General features: G+C 41.1%; 1 protein-coding gene across 6 annotated transcripts in view; it reads left to right on the top strand.

Moving 5' to 3' along the window:
- The window catches only part of PRKG1 (protein kinase cGMP-dependent 1), a 1,430,268-nt gene that overhangs the window by 1,193,504 nt on the left and 217,302 nt on the right, over positions 1-19,462 (top strand). For all 6 annotated transcript variants that reach the window (XM_069753539.1, XM_069753538.1, XM_069753540.1 and 3 more), the window contains exon 6: positions 14,177-14,254. In XM_069753539.1, the coding sequence (XP_069609640.1) occupies positions 14,177-14,254 (78 nt within the window). The remainder of the gene's footprint in view (positions 1-14,176; positions 14,255-19,462) is intronic.

Consider the following 19,462-nt stretch of genomic DNA (forward strand, 5'->3'; position numbering starts at 1 on the left):
TTTTGCTCAATGTCTCTAGAAGCTTTGAATGGGTCCTGGATCTTCAATTTCAAATAAAGCCAAATTTGTCACATTGTGCCCCTTTCTGTCCAAGCCCTGCCATTTGTCCAAACAGAACTTTTTTACTACATATGGGATATTGCTGCACTCATAATAAAGTGGGTAACGAATTGTGGGGTCCACTTTTTGATGTTATTTCTGAAAAATCGAGACATTCAGGTCTAAAACAAGATTCTCGTGGAAAAAATGAATTTTTTCAATATGACAACCTAATGTTATCAAACTCTGTGTCATACATGTGGGTTCAAATTGCTCAATATACCCCTGATTAAAATCTTTGAGGGGTGTAGTTTCCAAAACGGGGTCAGTTGTGGGGGGTTTCTGCTGTTAGGCACATCTACAAACCAAAAATGACGTCCGCTCTCACAATTAAGAGATTAAAAAGTCAAACGGCGCGCCTTCCCTTCCAAGCTCCGCAGTGCGCCCAAACAGAGGTTTACCCCCACATACAGGGTATCGACATACTCAGGACAAATTGCACAACAACTTTTGGGGTCTATTTTGTCTTGCTACCCTTGGGAAAATAAAAAATTGGGGGTGAAAAGATCATATTTGTGAAAAAAAAATGATTTTTAATTTTTTCGGCTCTACGTTATAAACTTGTGTGAAGCACTTGGGGGTTCAAAGTGTTAACCACACACCTAGATAAGTTCCTTAGGGGGTCTAGTTTCCAAAATGGTGTCACTTGTGGGGGGTTTCCACTGTTTAGGCACATCAGGGGCTCTCCAAACGCGACATGGTGTCCGATCTCAATTCCAGAGAATTCTATGTTGAAAAAGTCAAATGGCGCTCCTTCCCTTCTGAGCTCTAATGTGCACCCAAACAGAGGTTTACCCCCACATACGGGGTATCGACATACTCAGGACAAATTGCACAACAACTTTTGGGGTCTATTTTGTCTTGCTACCCTTGGGAAAATAAAAAATTGGGGGTGAAAAGATCATTTTTGTGAAAAAAAAATGATTTTTAATTTTTTCGGCTCTACGTTATAAACTTGTGTGAAGCACTTGGGGGTTCAAAGTGTTGACCACACACCTAGATAAGTTCCTTAGGGGGTCTAGTTTCCAAAATGGTGTCACTTGTGGGGGGTTTCCACTGTTTAGGCACATCAGGGGCTCTCCAAACGCGACATGGTGTCCGATCTCAATTCCAGAGAATTCTATGTTGAAAAAGTCAAATGGCGCTCCTTCCCTTCTGAGCTCTACTGTGCACCCAAACAGAGGTTTACCCCCACATACGGGGTATCGACATACTCAGGACAAATTGCACAACAACTTTTGGGGTCTATTTTGTCTTGCTACCCTTGGGAAAATAAAAAATTGGGGGTGAAAAGATCATTTTTGTGAAAAAAAAATGATTTTTAATTTTTTCGGCTCTACGTTATAAACTTGTGTGAAGCACTTGGGGGTTCAAAGTGTTGACCACACACCTAGATAAGTTCCTTAGGGGGTCTAGTTTCCAAAATGGTGTCACTTGTGGGGGGTTTCCACTGTTTAGGCACATCAGGGGCTCTCCAAACGCAACATGGTGTCCGATCTCAATTCCAGAGAATTCTATGTTGAAAAAGTCAAATGGCGCTCCTTCCCTTTTGAGCTCTACTGTGCACCCAAACAGAGGTTTACCCCCACATACGGGGTATCGACATACTCAGGACAAATTGCACAACAACTTTTGGGGTCTATTTTGTCTTGCTACCCTTGGGAAAATAAAAAATTGGGGGTGAAAAGATCATTTTTGTGAAAAAAAAATGATTTTTAATTTTTTCGGCTCTACGTTATAAACTTGTGTGAAGCACTTGGGGGTTCAAAGTGTTGACCACACACCTAGATAAGTTCCTTAGGGGGTCTAGTTTCCAAAATGGTGTCACTTGTGGGGGGTTTCCACTGTTTAGGCACATCAGGGGCTCTCCAAACGCGACATGGTGTCCGATCTCAATTCCAGGGAATTCTATGTTGAAAAAGCCAAATGGCGCTCCTTCCCTCCTGAGCTCTACTGTGCACCCAAATAGTGGTCCCTCCCCACATATGGGGTATCGGCATTCTCCGGACAAATTGCACAACAAATTATGTGGTTCATTTTCTTTTTTTACACATGTGAAAATAAAAAAAATTGATTCTGAAGTAAAATATTTGTGAAAAAAAGTAAAATGTTCATTTTTTCCTTCCACATTGCTTCAGTTCCTGTGCAGCAACTGAAGGGTTAATAAACTTCTTGAATGTGGTTTTCCGCACCTTGAGGGGTGCAGTTTTTAGAATGGTGTCAATTTTGGGCATTTTCTGCTACATAGACCCCTCAAACTGACTTCAAATGTGAGGTGGTCCCTAAAAAAAATGGTTTTGTAAATTTTGCTGTAAAAATAAGAAATTGCTGGTCAAATTTTAACCCTTATAACTCCCTAATAATTTTTTTTTTTTTCCAAAATTGTGCTGATGTAAAGTAGACATATGGGAAATGTTATTTATTGACCATTTTGTGTGACATATCTCTCTGATGTAAGGGCATAAAAATTCAAAGTTTGAAAATTGCAAAATTTTCAAAATTTTCGCCATATTTCCGTTTTTTTAATAAATAAACGCAAGTAATATCGAAGAAATGTTACCACTAACATGAAGTGCAATATGTCACGAAAAAACAATCTCAGAATCAGCGGGATCCGTTGAAGCGTTCCAGAGTTATAACCTCATAAATTGACAGTGGTCAGAATTGTAAAAATTGGCCTGGTCATTAAGTACCAAATTGGCTCTGTCACTAAGGGGTTAAAAGGGATGTCCAGATATTTTTAAAAAGGCCAAAACATTTCAGAAGTAATAATTTCCGTCACTAATCATGCGCAGCTCTTGTTCTGATGGTTTCCTGGTCTCTATTCTACTTTGTCCCGTCTTGACAAAGAGTGGTCGGAAATGTCCACCCTCCTCACCTCGTGATTGACTTATTGGGCATTTACTGCCAATTCCAGTATATAAGTGCTTCTCACAAAATTAGAATATCATCAAAAACTTAATTTATTTCAGTTCTTCAATGCAAAAAGTTAAACTCATATATTATATAGAGTCATTACAAACAGAGTGATCTATTACAAGTGTTTATTTCTGTTAATGTTGATGATTATGGCTTATGGCCAAAGAAAACCAAAAAGTGATTATCTCAGTAAATTAGAATAATTAATAAAAGAAACACCTGCAAAGGCTTCCTAAGCCGCTGCTGTTAGACAGATACTTGCTAGATAACATTGGCCACATCTAGTATGTGTGGTGGGAACTCAGCTCCGGCCGCTGCTGTTAGACAGATGCTTGCTAGATAACATTGGCCACATCTAGTATGTGTGGTGGGAACTCAGCTCCGGCCGCTGCTGTTAAGCTACGTTCAGACTAGCATTGTGCGCCGCTGCGTCGGCGATGCAACGCACAACGCACGCAAAAACGCGGCAAAACGCACGCAAAAACGCTGCGTTTTGCGACGCGTGCGTCGTTTTTTGCCGAAAATCGGACGCAAGAAAAATGCAACTTGTTGCGTTTTCTTGGTCCGACGCTTGCGGCAAAAAAGACGCATGCGTCGCACAACGCAACAAACAAAAACGCATGCGTCCCCCATGTTAAATATAGGGGCGCATGACGCGTGCATCGCCGCTGCGTCGCCCGACGCTAACCCGACGCACACTAGCACAACGCTAGTCTGAACGTAGCCTAAGACAGATGCTTGCTAGGTAATATAGGTCACTTCTAGCATATGTGGAGGGAGCTCAGCTCCGGCCACTGCTGTTAGACAGATACTTGCTAGGTTACATTGGCCACTTCTAGTATGTGTGGAGGGAGCTCAGCTCTGGCCGCTGCTGTTAGACAGATACTTGCTAGGTTACATTGGCCACTTCTAGTATGTGTGCAGGGAGCTCAGCTCTGGCCGCTGCTGTTAGATACTTGCTAGGTTACATTGGCCACTTCTAGTATGTGTGGTGGGAACTCAGCTCCAGCCGCTGCTGTTAGACAGCTAGGTAATATAGGTCACTGCTAGTATGTGTGCAGGGAGCTCAGCTCTGGCCGCTGCTGTTAGATACTTGCTAGGTTACATTGGCCACTTCTAGTATGTGTGGTGGGAACTCAGCTCCGGCCGCTGCTGTTAGACAGCTAGGTAATATAGGTCACTGCTAGTATGTGTGCAGGGAGCTCAGCTCTGGCCGCTGCTGTTAGACAGATACTTGCTAGGTTGCATTGGCCACTTCTAGTATGTGTGCAGGGAGCTCAGCTCTGGCCGCTGCTGTTAGATACTTGCTAGGTTACATTGGCCACTTCTAGTATGTGTGGTGGGAACTCAGCTCCGGCCGCTGCTGTTAGACAGATACTTGCTAGGTAATATAGGTCACTGCTAGTATGTGTGGTGGGAACTCAGCTCCGGCCGCTGCTGTTAGACAGATACTTGCTAGGTAATATAGGTCACTGCTAGTATGTGTGTAGGGAGCTCAGCTCCGGCCGCTGCTGTTAGACAGATACTTGCTAGGTAATATAGGTCACTGCTAGTATGTGTGTAGGGAGCTCAGCTCCGGCCGCTGCTGTTAGACAGATACTTGCTAGGCTACATTGGCCACTTCTAGCATGGGTGGAGAGAGCTCAGCTCTGGCCACTGCTGTTTGACAGATGCTTGCTAGGTAGCATAAACCACTTATAGTATGTGTGGAGGGAGCTTAGCTTCGATGCTTGCTAGACAGGTGCTTGCTAGGAAACATATGCCACTTCTAAGTTCTGAGACCCATCATTGACATACAGGAACGTCATTGTGTGCTAAGGGGCTAATATATCATCCAGACAAATCTAGACATAGTCAGAGACACAGATAAAATACAATACCAATAGCACAGTAATAATGTAGATAACTTATTGAAAGCAGTGTAATATGTAGAGAAATTGTATTTTTCCATACATAATGTAGCCAGCATGAGTGAGCGTATTTTAACTTTACATTGCAATTTTTCTCCTAAATGGGCACAAAGCTGCCAGTCAGCGAGCGACACTTGGAACACAGCAATGGGAAAGCTGTGGCCGATAAAACTACATTCAGGCTGACAATTGCACTAAGAATGGCTGTAGATGCGGCAGTTGTGTTGGGTGTCCATTCACACTAACAGGAAACTTATTCAGGGATCACTTCACCCAACAAGAATTCCAAAGTTTGGATTTCATGACTTCTGTAGGAGAGGGAGAGACCACCTTGGCGACATAGCACATGCATGTAATACCCCCATAGCACCACTTGTGATACAATGTCATGGAATGAGTGGCACAGTGACATTTATGGGCATAGATTTGGTTAAGCTATCACCAAGAGATGGCGTTCAATTCAGCGATAATCCACGATATGTTTACTCCTGACTTTTTTTTTAGTTTGAGCTTCGCTTTCTGACCCGAAACATTAAACCCCAATTTTTTCATACTTTTATCATTCATTCCAAATAAGCAAAATGGGCTAAAATAGAAACAGAATGGATCAGCCGGATTTACCTGTTACCAAGATTGTAGGATCTCTACTAATTGACCAGAGGCTGCAGTTTGGTCATTGACTGCCAACATCACTAAGGGCACTGGGGGAAGGAAATAATTGAGATTGTCATCTGAATATTCTGGGAAAAGTAGGAAAATCTTCAGCTCTCCCTTAATAAATTCCCATTGAATTCCATGGGACAAAGCACGCGATCATGTCTCTGCCAGACGTAGAGGCGAAGTGCATTTGGATAGAAAGGATCCAGCTTTGGCAGTGTAAAATTATATCGTCTATATAAGAACAATTAAAACAAAGGCAATTGTTATGACATCATTTTAAGTGCAGTTGGGGTATGGAGGGTGCGGAAAAATCCTTTCTTTCTATGTGAGTGTTCTGCCCAATATGATGCTCAATATTACTGGGAGTCATAGGTCTGTTCTTTTATCAACCAAAATGGCATAAAAAACCTTTGTACTATTTGGTTGATGATGTTGATAAAAGAATGCAGCCGGATTATCACTGTGAGTCTGCTGTATTTTCGATAGTAGGGCTCCCTCCGCTCCTCATAGCGATGATTGACAGGCTGTTTTCTCTGTTTTTTTTTTTCACTTTTATTTGCCAAACATCACAATATTTTATGTTTTTTTGGCTAATTAGAAAGTAGCCCTGTAATATGGAGCCCTTACATTGGACAGGATAATCAGATAATGAGTTTTCAGGACTCGGACATTTATTGCTGTCCTCCTTCTCACCCTTCCTCATAGTCATGGATATGTATTTGGCTATTATCATATCTACTGGTGAGCCGTCAGACTATTATGTCGCTTTCCTTCCCTCAGTTATCTTACCTGTATAACAAACTGACCATGGGGATGTAGTACATTTTATCACTACTGAGCAAATTGATATATAGTTTTGTGGGAAAAGATTCAGAATGTTTTTTTCTTTTAAATCCCCTTTTCATTCTGCGTTTTTCAGCCTAGTGGTCCTATTTATGATCTCTAACAAGTGATCACAGACATATCTGTATACACATTTATAGAAGTAAAGCTGGCTATACACATGGCATAGCTGTCGGCCGAAAGTTCATTTGCCAGACCTCTATCTCTCCAGTTTTCCCTGTACACATTAGCAAATAAGCACGGCCAGATGAAAAAGCTTCTGCCACACATTTTTGGCAGTGGCTTATCTCCCCTTAAAACAGAGGGATTGACCATTGACATTTCAACTGCTCAATTAATCTCTCCCTTGACATGAAATGGGGAATCAGGGGGTCACATACATATCATATGGTCATCCAGTTCTATAGATATTATTTGGTTTGGCTGACAATCATCTAATGTGTACAATGGCCTGAAGGCTGTCAATTACTAATCAGGGGTTTATAAGTATAAAATACAAGTTATATAATTTTTTTACACACAAAACTATATATTAACCTTTTACAACCTACAAAAGGATACAAAGTATCCAGAAACAGCACTCAAAAGATATATATATATATATAAAGATATCAGTTTTATTCCAAAGTAGTTCACTTAAAAAACGTGAATCAAAAGGTAAACATGATGCATGTGGGAGAGAGTTGTAGTCGGGTATGTGCAGTACTTACAAGCTCTTTTTTAATAAAGCTTTTAAGCACTGGTTTAAAGCTGTCTGGACCACTGGAGTGCACGGTAGAGCCCCCCGTAGTGTCCCTGAGCTCTACCAATGGTACTGCAGCCTTGGAGGGTGCACGATCCGGATCAGCGATGCAACCATGCTACTCATCTGAATTGTCAGTCTTCAGAATCGAACCATCAATGACAAGCAGGAAGTTGTGAGGCAGGGGAGCGGTGCGCACCTTGCAAAAGTTGTGGTTGAGTAATCTTTGGGAATATTGGGTATAAATATTATACTGCTTTATGGTTCATTGCCAATAATTGTTAATGTATCTTCTATTAAATTCTGCTGTTACTCAAACCCTTCAAAAGTAACATCTCATAATCTATCATTTTATTTTTAGCCGGCAGTCAAATCTTCTTTTTCATGCTTTACTGAACATCTTCTAACAGATATTGGACATAGGAAGTATGCTCCGTTCCCTTAGGACATCAAGTTTTATGCATCTTATGGTACATTAATTCAAATAGGTCTTGTCTCATCAACTTGACACTTGGTGCAGATGATACTGCTGCTTTCTAGGTATATCAGTCCTGCCGTCCAATGAAATCATGAAATCAGTAGTGGGTGCATCTTTAAATATCTGGTAGTGGTCCCTTAGGCCTTGTGTTCTCCAGATGTATGAGCTGTACGTGAGATTGATGGGCTTTATACAGTATTTACCAGTAGATTGTCATAACAGGCTGACATGTGCTGAGTGCTGACACTAAAAAAGACAACCCAATACGTAATGTGTTTGTGGGCATATATTCGATAATGTCACATAGTAATGTTTACAAAAGAAAGATAGATAGATAGATAGATAGATAGATAGATAGATAGATAGATAGATAGATAGATAATTGCAAAAAAGTGAGAGCAGCACAGAAAAGAAAAACAAAAATCAGGGTGCAGGGCCCCTCAGGCATGTACCAAATGATGGTATTAAAATTTAATGGCTTGAGAAAGGCTCTCCACAGGCCGAAACGTTGCCATTATGGGCTATTAAATTTGAATAACTTCATTACCTTATCCAGAATGGTGTGCTGCCTCTGATTTTTGGACTTCTAGATAGATAGATAGATAGATAGATAGATAGATAGATAGATAGATAGATGGATGGAAAAAATCAGGCAGCACTCCAGTTCAAGGAAAAATTGTGGGCTTTAATCCAGCACCAAGTGGTGCAACGTTTCGACCTCGCATCACTTACTTTGTGAAGCACCAAAGTCCAGGAGTGGACTGCTGCTGGAGTCATTGCTTCAAGAGCCACCACACACAGACGTATCCAGGACATGGGCTACAAGTGACACCTTCCTTGTGTCCAGCCACTCATGACTAATAGACAACGCCAGAGGCGTCTTACCTGGGCCAAGGAGAAAAAGAACTGGACTGTTTCTAAGTGGTCCAAGGTGTTGTGTTCAGATGAAAGTAAATTATGCATTTCATTTGGAAATCAAGGACCCAGAGTCTGGAGGAAGAGTGGAGAGACCACAAGCCAAGCTGCTGGAGGTCTAGTGTGAAGTTTCCACAATCAGTGATGGTTTGGGGAGCCATGTCACCTGCTGGTGTAGGTCCACTGTGCTTTATCAGGACCAAAGTCAACACAGCCGTCTACCAAGATATTTTAGAGCACTTCATGCTTCCCTCTGCTGACAAGCTTTTTGGCGATGGAAATTTTATTCTCCAGCAGGACTTAGCTTTATTAAAGCTTTTGTGCTAAAAAAAGTGGAGAAAAACTTTGAAAAGTTGCAAACTTTTGGCGCTACTCACAGATGTGGCTAAATGTTGTGACTTTTGGTGTTTTCTTGCCACGTTCTACCAGCTCCACTGAAATTGGCGTATGTGGAGTGGGTCAGGGGCTTGGCGGGGGCATAATGCCAAAGTTTTTCTAATTCAGCTGTGGACTGGAGTTCTGTACACCAGAAATCTCGCTGACTGGAGTGAGATTTCCAGCATGGCGCAAGGAGTCGCATGTCACTAGTCAGACAATCCAGATTCACAAAAAGGCTTGCATCTCTTCATGAATCAGGAGCGTTTTACTCCACCACTCCCCAATTTTCTCAGCGGTCTTGATGAATCTGGACCCAGATATTTTTGTCCCAAGTAGCAAAACTAAGGTCAGACTGTGATGTCCAACCCAGCCACAGGTCTTCCATCCCAAACCCAACAACTCATATATGTTTATGAGCGCAGCCGTGAAACACAGATGTGTAAAACACACTTGAATGTAAGCAAGAAAATGCAGGCAGAGTTCAATTTAATATTTACTACGTGGCGCAAATCTGCTTTGCTACATTGACAAAGTCTATCTGTAAAGGTTTTCTTGTGAAATAAATTAGATATTACAATTGATTGTAAAACACCAAAACCAACGCTTCACAAAAGAAAGAAAAACGATCAATTTCATCCACCACCATAAAATTATACAATTAGCACTTTATAAATGCATCGCTTTCCTGATTCTGTTATATCACTAGGCTGAAATCCCCAGGTATTATCCCCCTGACTTCAAGAAGTTAACAAATGTTATTACATTTTTAGTTGTATTAAAAAACAAAGAGATTTTCCTGCACAATCAATGCATGTAACAGAAAATAATATTGTATGATTTGATGGAGAGGCCGCTTTAGGCCCTTGGGAAAATTGTCGCAAAAGGAAAGCTGCTAGAATGTAACACGTTTAAAATTCTCATTTAATAGCAATAATATTTCTTGCAGCACAAAACAAATTGTTGTATTGAATCCCTCCTGTGCAGAGAATTGTTTTAACAATAAGAAAAACAACTGAATTAAAAATATTAATAGTAATGAGAGTAACGCGAAATGCATGGGAATCTCAGATAATGTAGCAAGATGTAAAAACAGGAGGTACATTTTGTTGTTTTCTTATTATAAAATGAGAGCAAAATACAGATAAAATGTGTGTGGGGGGATTACTGAGGGGGATTAGTTCCTGCTTAATTAGTTTTTGAGTCTATGTCTGTTTTATTTACTTTATATAAAAAAAAATTCTACAACCCCAAATTATTTATAATTTTAAAAATGACTATATATCTACTATATAATTGTCTATGGGTCACTTCCGTCTTTTTGTCCTTCTCTCTGTCTGTCTTTCTGTCAGTCACGGATATTCATTGGTCGCTGCCTCTGTCTGTCGTGGAATCCAAGTCGTTGATTGGTCTCGCCAGCTGCCTATCATGGCTGCCGCAACCAATCAGCGACGGCCACAGTCCGATTAGGCCCTCCCTACTCCCCTGCAGTCAGTGCCCGCTCCATACTCCCCACAGTCACCGCTCACACAGGGTTAATGCCAGCGGTAACGGACCGCGTTATGCCGCAGGTAACTCACTCCGTTACCGCCGCTATTAACCCTGTGTGTCCCCAATTTTTTACTATTGATGCTGCCTATGCAGCGTCAATAGTAAAAGGATCTAATGTTAAAAATAATCAAAAAATTAAAAATCATTATATACTCACCTTCCGCCACCTTTCCTGCTCCTCGCGACGCTCCGGTAACCGCTCCATGCAAGCGGCAGGTTCCAGTGGCAAGGATGGTATGCGACAAGGACCTGCCATGACGTCACGGTTATGTGACCGCGACCTCAACACAGGTCCTGCGCGCCTGCACGAGAAAGACTTGCCATGACGTCACGGTCATGTGACCGCGACGTCATCATGGGTGCTGTGCTACCAACCCTGGGACCGGAAGCTGCCGAGTGCACCGCACACAGACAACATGACTACAAGGGCTCCCTCAGAAGGTGAGCATATGTTTATTTTTTATTTTTTAACCTGTGACATAAGTGGCTGGGCAATATACTACGTGGCTCTGGGCTGTATACTATGTCTCTGTGCAATATACTACGTGGCTCTGTGCTGTATACTACGTGACTGGGCAATATACTACGTAACTGGGCAATATACTACGTGGCTGGGCAATATACTACATGGCTCTGTGCTGTATACTATGTCACTGGGCAATATACTATGTAACTGGGCAATATACTATGTGGCTGAGCAATATACTACGTCATTGGGCAATATACTATGTGGCTGGGCAATATACTACGTCACTGGGCAATATACTATGTGACTGGGCAATATACTACATGGCTCTGTGCTGTATACTATGTGACTGGGCAATATACTACATCACTGGGCAATATACTATGTGGCTGGGCAATATACTACGTCGCTGGGCAATATACTACATGGCTGGGCAATATACTATGTGGCTGGGCAATATACTATGTGGGCTGTGCAATATACTATGTGGACATGTATATTCTAGAATACCCGATGCATTATAATCAGGCCACCATCTAGTATATATATATTTATATTCATATATATATATATATATATATATATACCTAAAATACAAAGAGATGTTTCGTCTTTAACTTTAGCCCTTTTATCTTCAACTTGCGTAATTGTTGACAATAACGGTAATTTTGACCAAAGGTGCCCAAACTTTTACATGCCACTGTATAGGTGTTTCCAACATCATTGTTTTCTTTATATTTCAAAAACAGCTTCTAAACTTTTTGGAATTGAGGTTGTATATTAGGGTATATGCACACGTTGCAGATTTGCCTGTGGAATTTTACGGATTTGATGTGCTTTTGATGCGGATTTTCATGTGTTTTTCCATGCGGATTTGTATGCATTTTTGTAAGCTACGGTAAATAAAGATCTGTTATTTAACAACAAAAAAAGAATTGCGATGTTATTGCTTGTCTAACCTCTTAAAGGGAACCGGTCACCCCGAAAATCGTGGGTGAGGTAAGCCCACCGGCATCAGGGGCTTTTCTACAGCATTCTGTAATGCTGTAGATAAGCCGCCGATGTTACGTGAAAGAAGAGAAAAAGACGTTAGATTATACTCACTCAGGGGCGGTCCAGCTGCTGGTCCAGTCGGATGGGTGACTCTGGTCCGCTGCGGCGCCTCCCATCTTCATTCCAAGACGTCCTCTTCTGATCTTCAGCCACGGCTCCGGCACAGGCGTACTTTGTCTGCCCTGTTTTGTCCCTGCAGAAATCATTCCTTTCTTCAACTCCTGACCCAGCTGTTCCTTCCTTCTCCCTGTCAGGGACTTTTGCAGTGACTGAATATACAGAAAAAATTTACCTCCTGTTTCTACATAGAACTTAGAAGAATTCAGCTAGTCTGTTTTCAATTGCGTGATAGATAGTGATGAGCGAATATACTCATTGCTCGGGTTTTCCCGAGCACGCCCGGGTGACCTCTGAGTATTTGTTAGTGTTCGGAGATTAAGTTTTCATCGCGGCAGCTGAATGATTTACAGCTATTAGCCAGGCTGAGTATATGTGGGGGTTGCCTGGTTGCTAGGGAACCTCCAAATGTAATTAAGCTGGCTAATAGCTGTAAATCATTCAGCTGCCGCGATGAAAACTTAATCTCCGAACACTAACAAATTCTCAGAGGTCACCCGGGCGTGCTCGGGAAAACCCGAGCAATGAGTATATTCGCTCATCACTAGTGATAGACCCAATGTAAAAGAAAAGAACTATCTGGGTAGAAAAGAAATTCAAAATAAGCAATTGTAAGTACACAGTGCTATATAATATGATGACTGCAATATATTAAGAGAATCAAAATTTTGACGGGAGGAGTGCTTTTTTAATTGGACTCAACTGTTCTTTGGTTAATCTTAACTTTTCTGTCTTCCTTCTTGCCCCCACTTGTCTGTGGGAGGAAAAATAAGATGAGCATAGACCTTTCTAAAATGTATGTTTTAAAGATATTAGTTAGGAACGTAGCCTAGTACCTGGCATTCCTTTGCACCTTTGTTTCCAAAAACTTAGTCAAAGTTGAATGTAAGAATGTTAAAGTGGACGAATCAAACTAAGTAACCTTTCTGGTACAGATTGTCAAGATGGACACATCATAAATGCCTTACATGTGACATTGACCGATTTGGATGCTATCACCATATCAGGAGGCGTTGCTGTATTGAAGAATCCTTAGGATCAAGATGAGTTGAATGTTTTTTTATTTCCACAACACATTTCAACATCTTTTTCAAGTGGAAAAAAGAATCACATCTTGGTCCTAAGGATTCTTCATTACAACAGGGCAGCCTAATATCATGTTATCATCGAAATCGGTCGACTATCCTGGAGGAGATTATTCCCAGGCATGAGGGATGTCACAGTGTAGAGGGATCATCATTATTCACAATTTACACATGGAAACACAAGAAGCAATGGAATGAAACTGAAAGGGAAAAGATACAGATTAGAAATTAGAAAAAAACTTTTTGACAGTGAGGGTGATCAATGAGTGGAGCAGACTGCCATGAGAGGTGGTGAGTTCTCCTTCCATGGAAGTCTTCAAACAGAGGCTGGACAGACATCTGTCTGAGATGGTTTAGTAGATGCTGCATTAAGAAGGTGGTTGGACACGATGACCCTGGAGGTCTTTTCCAACTCTAACATTCTATAACTATGAGGCAGCGGCAGCTAATATTTTCAGGTGTTCATAGGAGTTGTGCCTACACACCACCGGCTCAGGTGAGCCCCTTTCTTTTACTTCCCTTGTACCGAAAAGTCTGTCACCCGATGGTCTCGAGTGCTTTTGTCCCTATACAGTTTTTCTTACATGAAACATTATTGTGTTTTGTTTTGCCGATCATATTCTAAGTATGGATACTGGAACCAGTCCCACTTGGATGTACGTGAGCTTTTTCTAAAAGGAACTACAGGTTAATCGGTCTACTTTGTGCTTGACTAGCAATAGAATGGGGAGAACTCATGATAAATGTAGACAGAATGCACAGCGGCTCCAGGCTATTACAATCTATATTGTAGACGCTTGTATGGCGGTTTGCTCACTGTAAGCTTATTGTATCTGTGGATCAGTGGATTCCTTGACACATGCAAGTTTCAGCTGTAATGCATCCCCGAGGTATACTGCGTGAAACGGCCTGACTACAAGGCAAATGATAATAACATAATCCTTTCTGCTCTATTTTTTGTAGACTCACTATGAATGTGGAGACTACATTATCAGACAGGGTGCTCGAGGGGACACCTTCTTCATCATCAGCAAAGGGAAGGTAAGCTCCCATCACCTCTTGAAGTCTATGCTCCATTTGAAATCATAATAACGTACTTAGGGAATGCAATGCCAATCAAATATTCCCTCCAAGCCCTTTATGGTTTCAGTTTATTACATTTAATTAATGCTGCTAGCGTGACATTCGGGCAGAGGGACTGAATCAGGGACAAGGTGAGGCACAGTTCAATAAAAATGTTCTACTGTAAAAAAAAAAAAATGTTTGTGTATATAACTAATGATGGTCTGGTGGGAGGCTATTTACTGAACTCTGAGGATTGCCTTGTTCTTCACTGCTTTGAAAGTATATTTCACTGGAAGCTTGAATTAATTCATGGTAATGTGTCTTTTTAACTCCTGGCAAAGCACATACGTTTAGTAGCATGGCAGCTCAAATTGAAACTGCTGTAGACAATGTGCATGCAGCTTTCTTCATGGTTATATGCCATCGTCACACAGCAAAGATGCAATATCCAATGTACACAAGTTCTGTATAGTGTAAGCTTAAAGGTAAATGTCCAGGTTCAATGGTCTATGGTAAAAGACATAGTCATACATCTTAAAAGCAACTGTTTAGCTCATACAAATTTACAAAATATAGATATGCAATTTAAAGGGAATCTGTCATCAGGTTTTTGCTATGGAATCCTATAGCAGCATGATGTAGTGGCTGAGAGCCTGATTCCAACTGCAGGCTTAGTGTAGTTTTGATATAATCCCTGTTTGGTGTGATGTAGATTTAGTAGAGCTATAACTTTTTGGCTTTGTATACCACCCCCAGTATCCCTGATTGGCAGCTTCCTGTCAATTGTCAGCAAACTGCCAATCAGTGGTGGGGGCGGGATTACTCAGATTAGCTAGACTGACATACACGTGAGAGCTAGTCCTCTAGTGATAATCTCCTACTGATAAAACACTGGTTGTGTTGAAACTACAGCACACAACCTAAATAAGTGACACATAACTGAAATGAGGCTCTCTGCTCCTCCATTATGCTGCGCTCAGATTAAATAGTAAAAACTTGCTGACCGATTCCCTTTAAGGCACTGTCCAAAGCCAACCAGCCAAAAATGAGTAATTTACATAAATGTTTCTAAATTGTGCCCTTTCACCTGCTAATAAAGCATTTTCATGTTCCCATTCTCAGTGCTGTCCAGTATCTTACAGAATGCAGACATTGAGCACAATGGATGCAGAAGCAAAATAACTAGATTACAGGGGTGGATAGTAATAAAGGGATACAGGGGAAAGACAGGACTTGTTGTTTTACAACTCATTAAAAGAAGTGAACATGCAGCTCCAGCATTTCAGTGGGGTGTGGTGAGAAGCTTACAATTATGCTTGGAACTTAGACTACATGACCTGTACAAAAACATGTTCTGTTTTTTTCTGTTTTTAGGGTGGGATCTCTTGAGATAATAAATTTACATTAAAGAATTCAACATGCTAACAGTCACCACTAGAGGGAGCCTAGGAAATCACTGTCTACATGTGCTATTTGAATGCAAGAATGATATTGTATGTAGTAAGCTTCTAAGCTCTCCAATGCTGGCAGCCAGAAAGTCATCATTTAACTAGATGTCTATGCGTGAGTTTTACACTATATTAGAAAATAAGGGCTCAGACTGCCGGAAGGACTTTTTGAAGAGTAGATTATTTGCTTCAGGCGGATTCACATGCTTTGGCTGGCAAATTTCATTTGGTCAAAATCAAAAATGCGCTGACTGGTAAAAACAATTGCGAGGCAAAAAAAAAAGAAAAAAGCGCTATGTTGTTTGCCTCAGTGGTTCTCAGCCTGGACGGTCGCATCTTGACACCGTGGGCTTGACATTACTAGACAATGCAAAGGAGACATCAGTCCCTGAAATATATACCTCATTTACCACCCCCACAGGGCAAGTGGGAAATGAGGGACAAAGCACTAGAGTTGGCACATCAAGTAGATGCGCATTTTCTAGGCGGCAGCGGGCTGATATTTTTAGGCTGGGGGCCAATATACATGGCCCCTTACAAGCACACAGCTGTCTGCTTTAGCTTGGCTGGTTATCAAAAATGGGGGGACCCCATGCTGTTTTTTTTTACATTATTTAAATAATTAAAAAAAATGTTGTGGGGACTACTCTATTTTTGATAACCAACCTTGCTAAAGTTGACAGCTGAGGGTTGCAGCCCCAGTTATGAGTTTTGCCTTGCTGCTTATCAAAAATACAGGTGAACCCATGCCATTTCTTTAAAAGTTATTTATTTATAGCGCAGGTGCCAGCTGATGAATACTCCCATCAGCCGCCGCCTGCTCTGACTGTTATTAGCGGTAGTAGGCTGATGGGAGTAATAGTCACATGAGCCAACGCAAGTGACCAGAGGTAACCTTTTTACCTCCACTCACAGCTGTGGGCTCATGCTGTCATTTGACAGCGAGGGAACCATGGCTCTTTGACCGTCGGTAATGATTTTACTGCCGATCAGATGCAGTGTTTGAGAAACACCCGGTGTTCAAGGTTCCGAACCCAAACAGTAACACAGACTTCCTGGTGAAGACTATGTTTGGGGGTCCAAGCCCGAATAGTAGATGTTCGGTACGGACACTGAACTTTACTGTTCGGGTTCACCCATCTCTAATTAGGAGTTTTTATTTTGTCAATTCTGAAAGATAATTAAAACTTTTTCTTCTATAATTGCTTAAAACTAACAATTAGCTTTATATTGAATTTTTGCAAACAAAATAAGCAATCTCATTAGTAACTAATTAAAGAACGCCTGTTGAGCTCTAAATCTGAAATGTCTGTCCAAATAAGAATTATTTTGCAATAAAATTATATAAAGCAAACATTACAAAATTAATAATAATCCATTTTTATTGCAGTTTATAACTAAATATCAGAGCTTTGAAACTATAACTAAAATTTCCTTCAAAACATTGCACTCATTTCTGTACCTTTACCCCTTTCCGACATCGGGCGCACATTTACGCCGATGTCGTACTCCCTCCTTTTGATGTGGGCTCTGGCGGTAAGCCCACATCTTTCCCGGCACATATCAGCTGTTTTGAACAGCTGACATGTGCCTGAAATAGCCACGGGTGGAATTGCGATCTACCCGCTGCTATTAACCCGTTAAATGCCGCTGTCAAAAGCTGACAGCAGCATTTAACATGCATTTCCGGCAATCGTGCCGTAAATCTGCCCACCGGTCACCCACGTCACATGACTACGGGTTACCGGTGTATTGGCATGACAACCGGAGGTCTCCTGGAGACCTTTATGGTTGTCAGTGCCGGCTTGCTGTGAGCGCCACCCAGTGGTCGGCGCTCATAGCAAGTGAGTAATTCTACTACATAGATCAGCGCTTCTATGTAGCAGAGCCGATCGGGTTGTGACAGCTTCTAGTCTCCGATGGAGACTATTGAATCATGCCAAAGGTAAAAAAAAAGTTTTTAAAAATATAAAAAAAAATAAAAGTTCAAATCACCTCCCCTTCGTCCCATTCAAAATAAAACAGTAAAATAAATCAAACATACACATATTTGGTATCGCCGCATTAAGAATCGCCTGATATAGCAATAAAAAAAGGATTAGTCTGATTGCTAAACGGCGTAGTGAGAAAAAAAAGTAAAAACGTCAGAATTACGTTTTTTGGGTCGCAGCAACATTGCATTAGAATGCAATAATGGGCGATCAAAAGATCGTATCTGCACCAAAATGGTATAATTAAAAACGTCAGCTCGGCAAAAAATAAGCCCTCTTCTTACCCGAGATCACGAAATATGGAGACGCTACAGGTATCGAAAAATGGCACAATTTTTTTTTTTTTTAATAAAGTTTGGCATTTTTTTCACTACTCAGATAAAAAAGAACCTAGACATGTTTGGTGTCTATGAATTCATAATGACCTGGAAAATCATAATGGCAGGTCAGTTTTAGCATTTAGTGAACCTAGTAAAAAAGTCAAACAAAAAACAAGTGTGGGATTGCACTACTTTTGTAATTTCACGCACTTGGAATTTTTTTTCCATTTTCTAGTACACAACATGGTAAAATCAATGGTGTCGTTCAGAAATACATCTCGTCCTGCAGAAAATAAGCCCTCACACAGCCATATTGACGGAAAAATTAAAAAGTTATGGCTCTGGGAAGAGGTTAATAATTAGTAGTATGCACCTGGAATGTTTAACACAAACTTTGCACTTTGACCCCATTATACATTTTTAGTTTTCGTAAAATATATATTTTACAGGGGTTATATGAGATTAGTAAAAGTTCATTTTTCTCTCATTTTGTTTAAATTGGGCTCAGATACAATACAACACATGGACAAGAGTGGAGCTGTTTCTGATGATAGACTACTACCTCCATCAGCCTATGCCTGCTGTCGCTGGTAAAAGTGGAAGAAGACTGCAGCTGATGAGCATAGCCGATGAAATAAATAATTAAATAAAAATAAAAAACACAGTATATACTCACCTTACACATAATCCCCTATGTCCATGTCACCTGGAAAAGAGAAAATAATAATAAATCACAATATCCCTCACCTTTCTGCCATAATTCATTCTGTCCCAGGACAATTCAGATCACTTGTAGAGCAGTCACATCAGCTGATGCAATCGCTCTATCCGGCAGCCGGTGACACACTGACAGTAGCATGTAATAACTCCTACAGTGTGTAGCACTGATCTGCTGTAAGTGAGGTCACCAGAGTTCATCAGCTGATTAGCCCCAGTGACCTCACAGCACCGCTACATAAGAAAGCTCTCACGCAGCAGAGGTGCCATGAGATCACTGGGGCTCATCAGCTGATGAACTTTGGTGAACTTTCTCACTGCAGCTTAGCACTACACACTGCAGGAGTGATAATATGCTCCTGTCATTGTGTCTGCCGGCTGCCTGGTAGAGTCAGAGATATCAGGATCGTCATGGGACATTATTGATTATCTCTTCATTTTGAACAGGTGATGAATATGGTTGTTTATTATTTTAAATAATTTGCAGGTGACATTCACATCAGTGGACTGGGCGATAACGATTCCTGGTGAAGTCCGTGTTCCTTGTCCATGCCCATCTCTAGTGGTGGTCTAGTGACTGCTAGGAAACTATGGCTTTCCAGAAATACTCATGAAGAAACAAAGTGATGTGACTTCAAAGGGAAAAGCAAATATTTCATTATTCCTGGCTGTTATGGGAGGTCTCTGTGCCTCGATCCCCCATCAACA

This window comes from Ranitomeya imitator, chromosome 2, assembly GCF_032444005.1.
Source record: "Ranitomeya imitator isolate aRanImi1 chromosome 2, aRanImi1.pri, whole genome shotgun sequence".
Classification (NCBI taxonomy): Eukaryota; Metazoa; Chordata; class Amphibia; order Anura; family Dendrobatidae; genus Ranitomeya; species Ranitomeya imitator.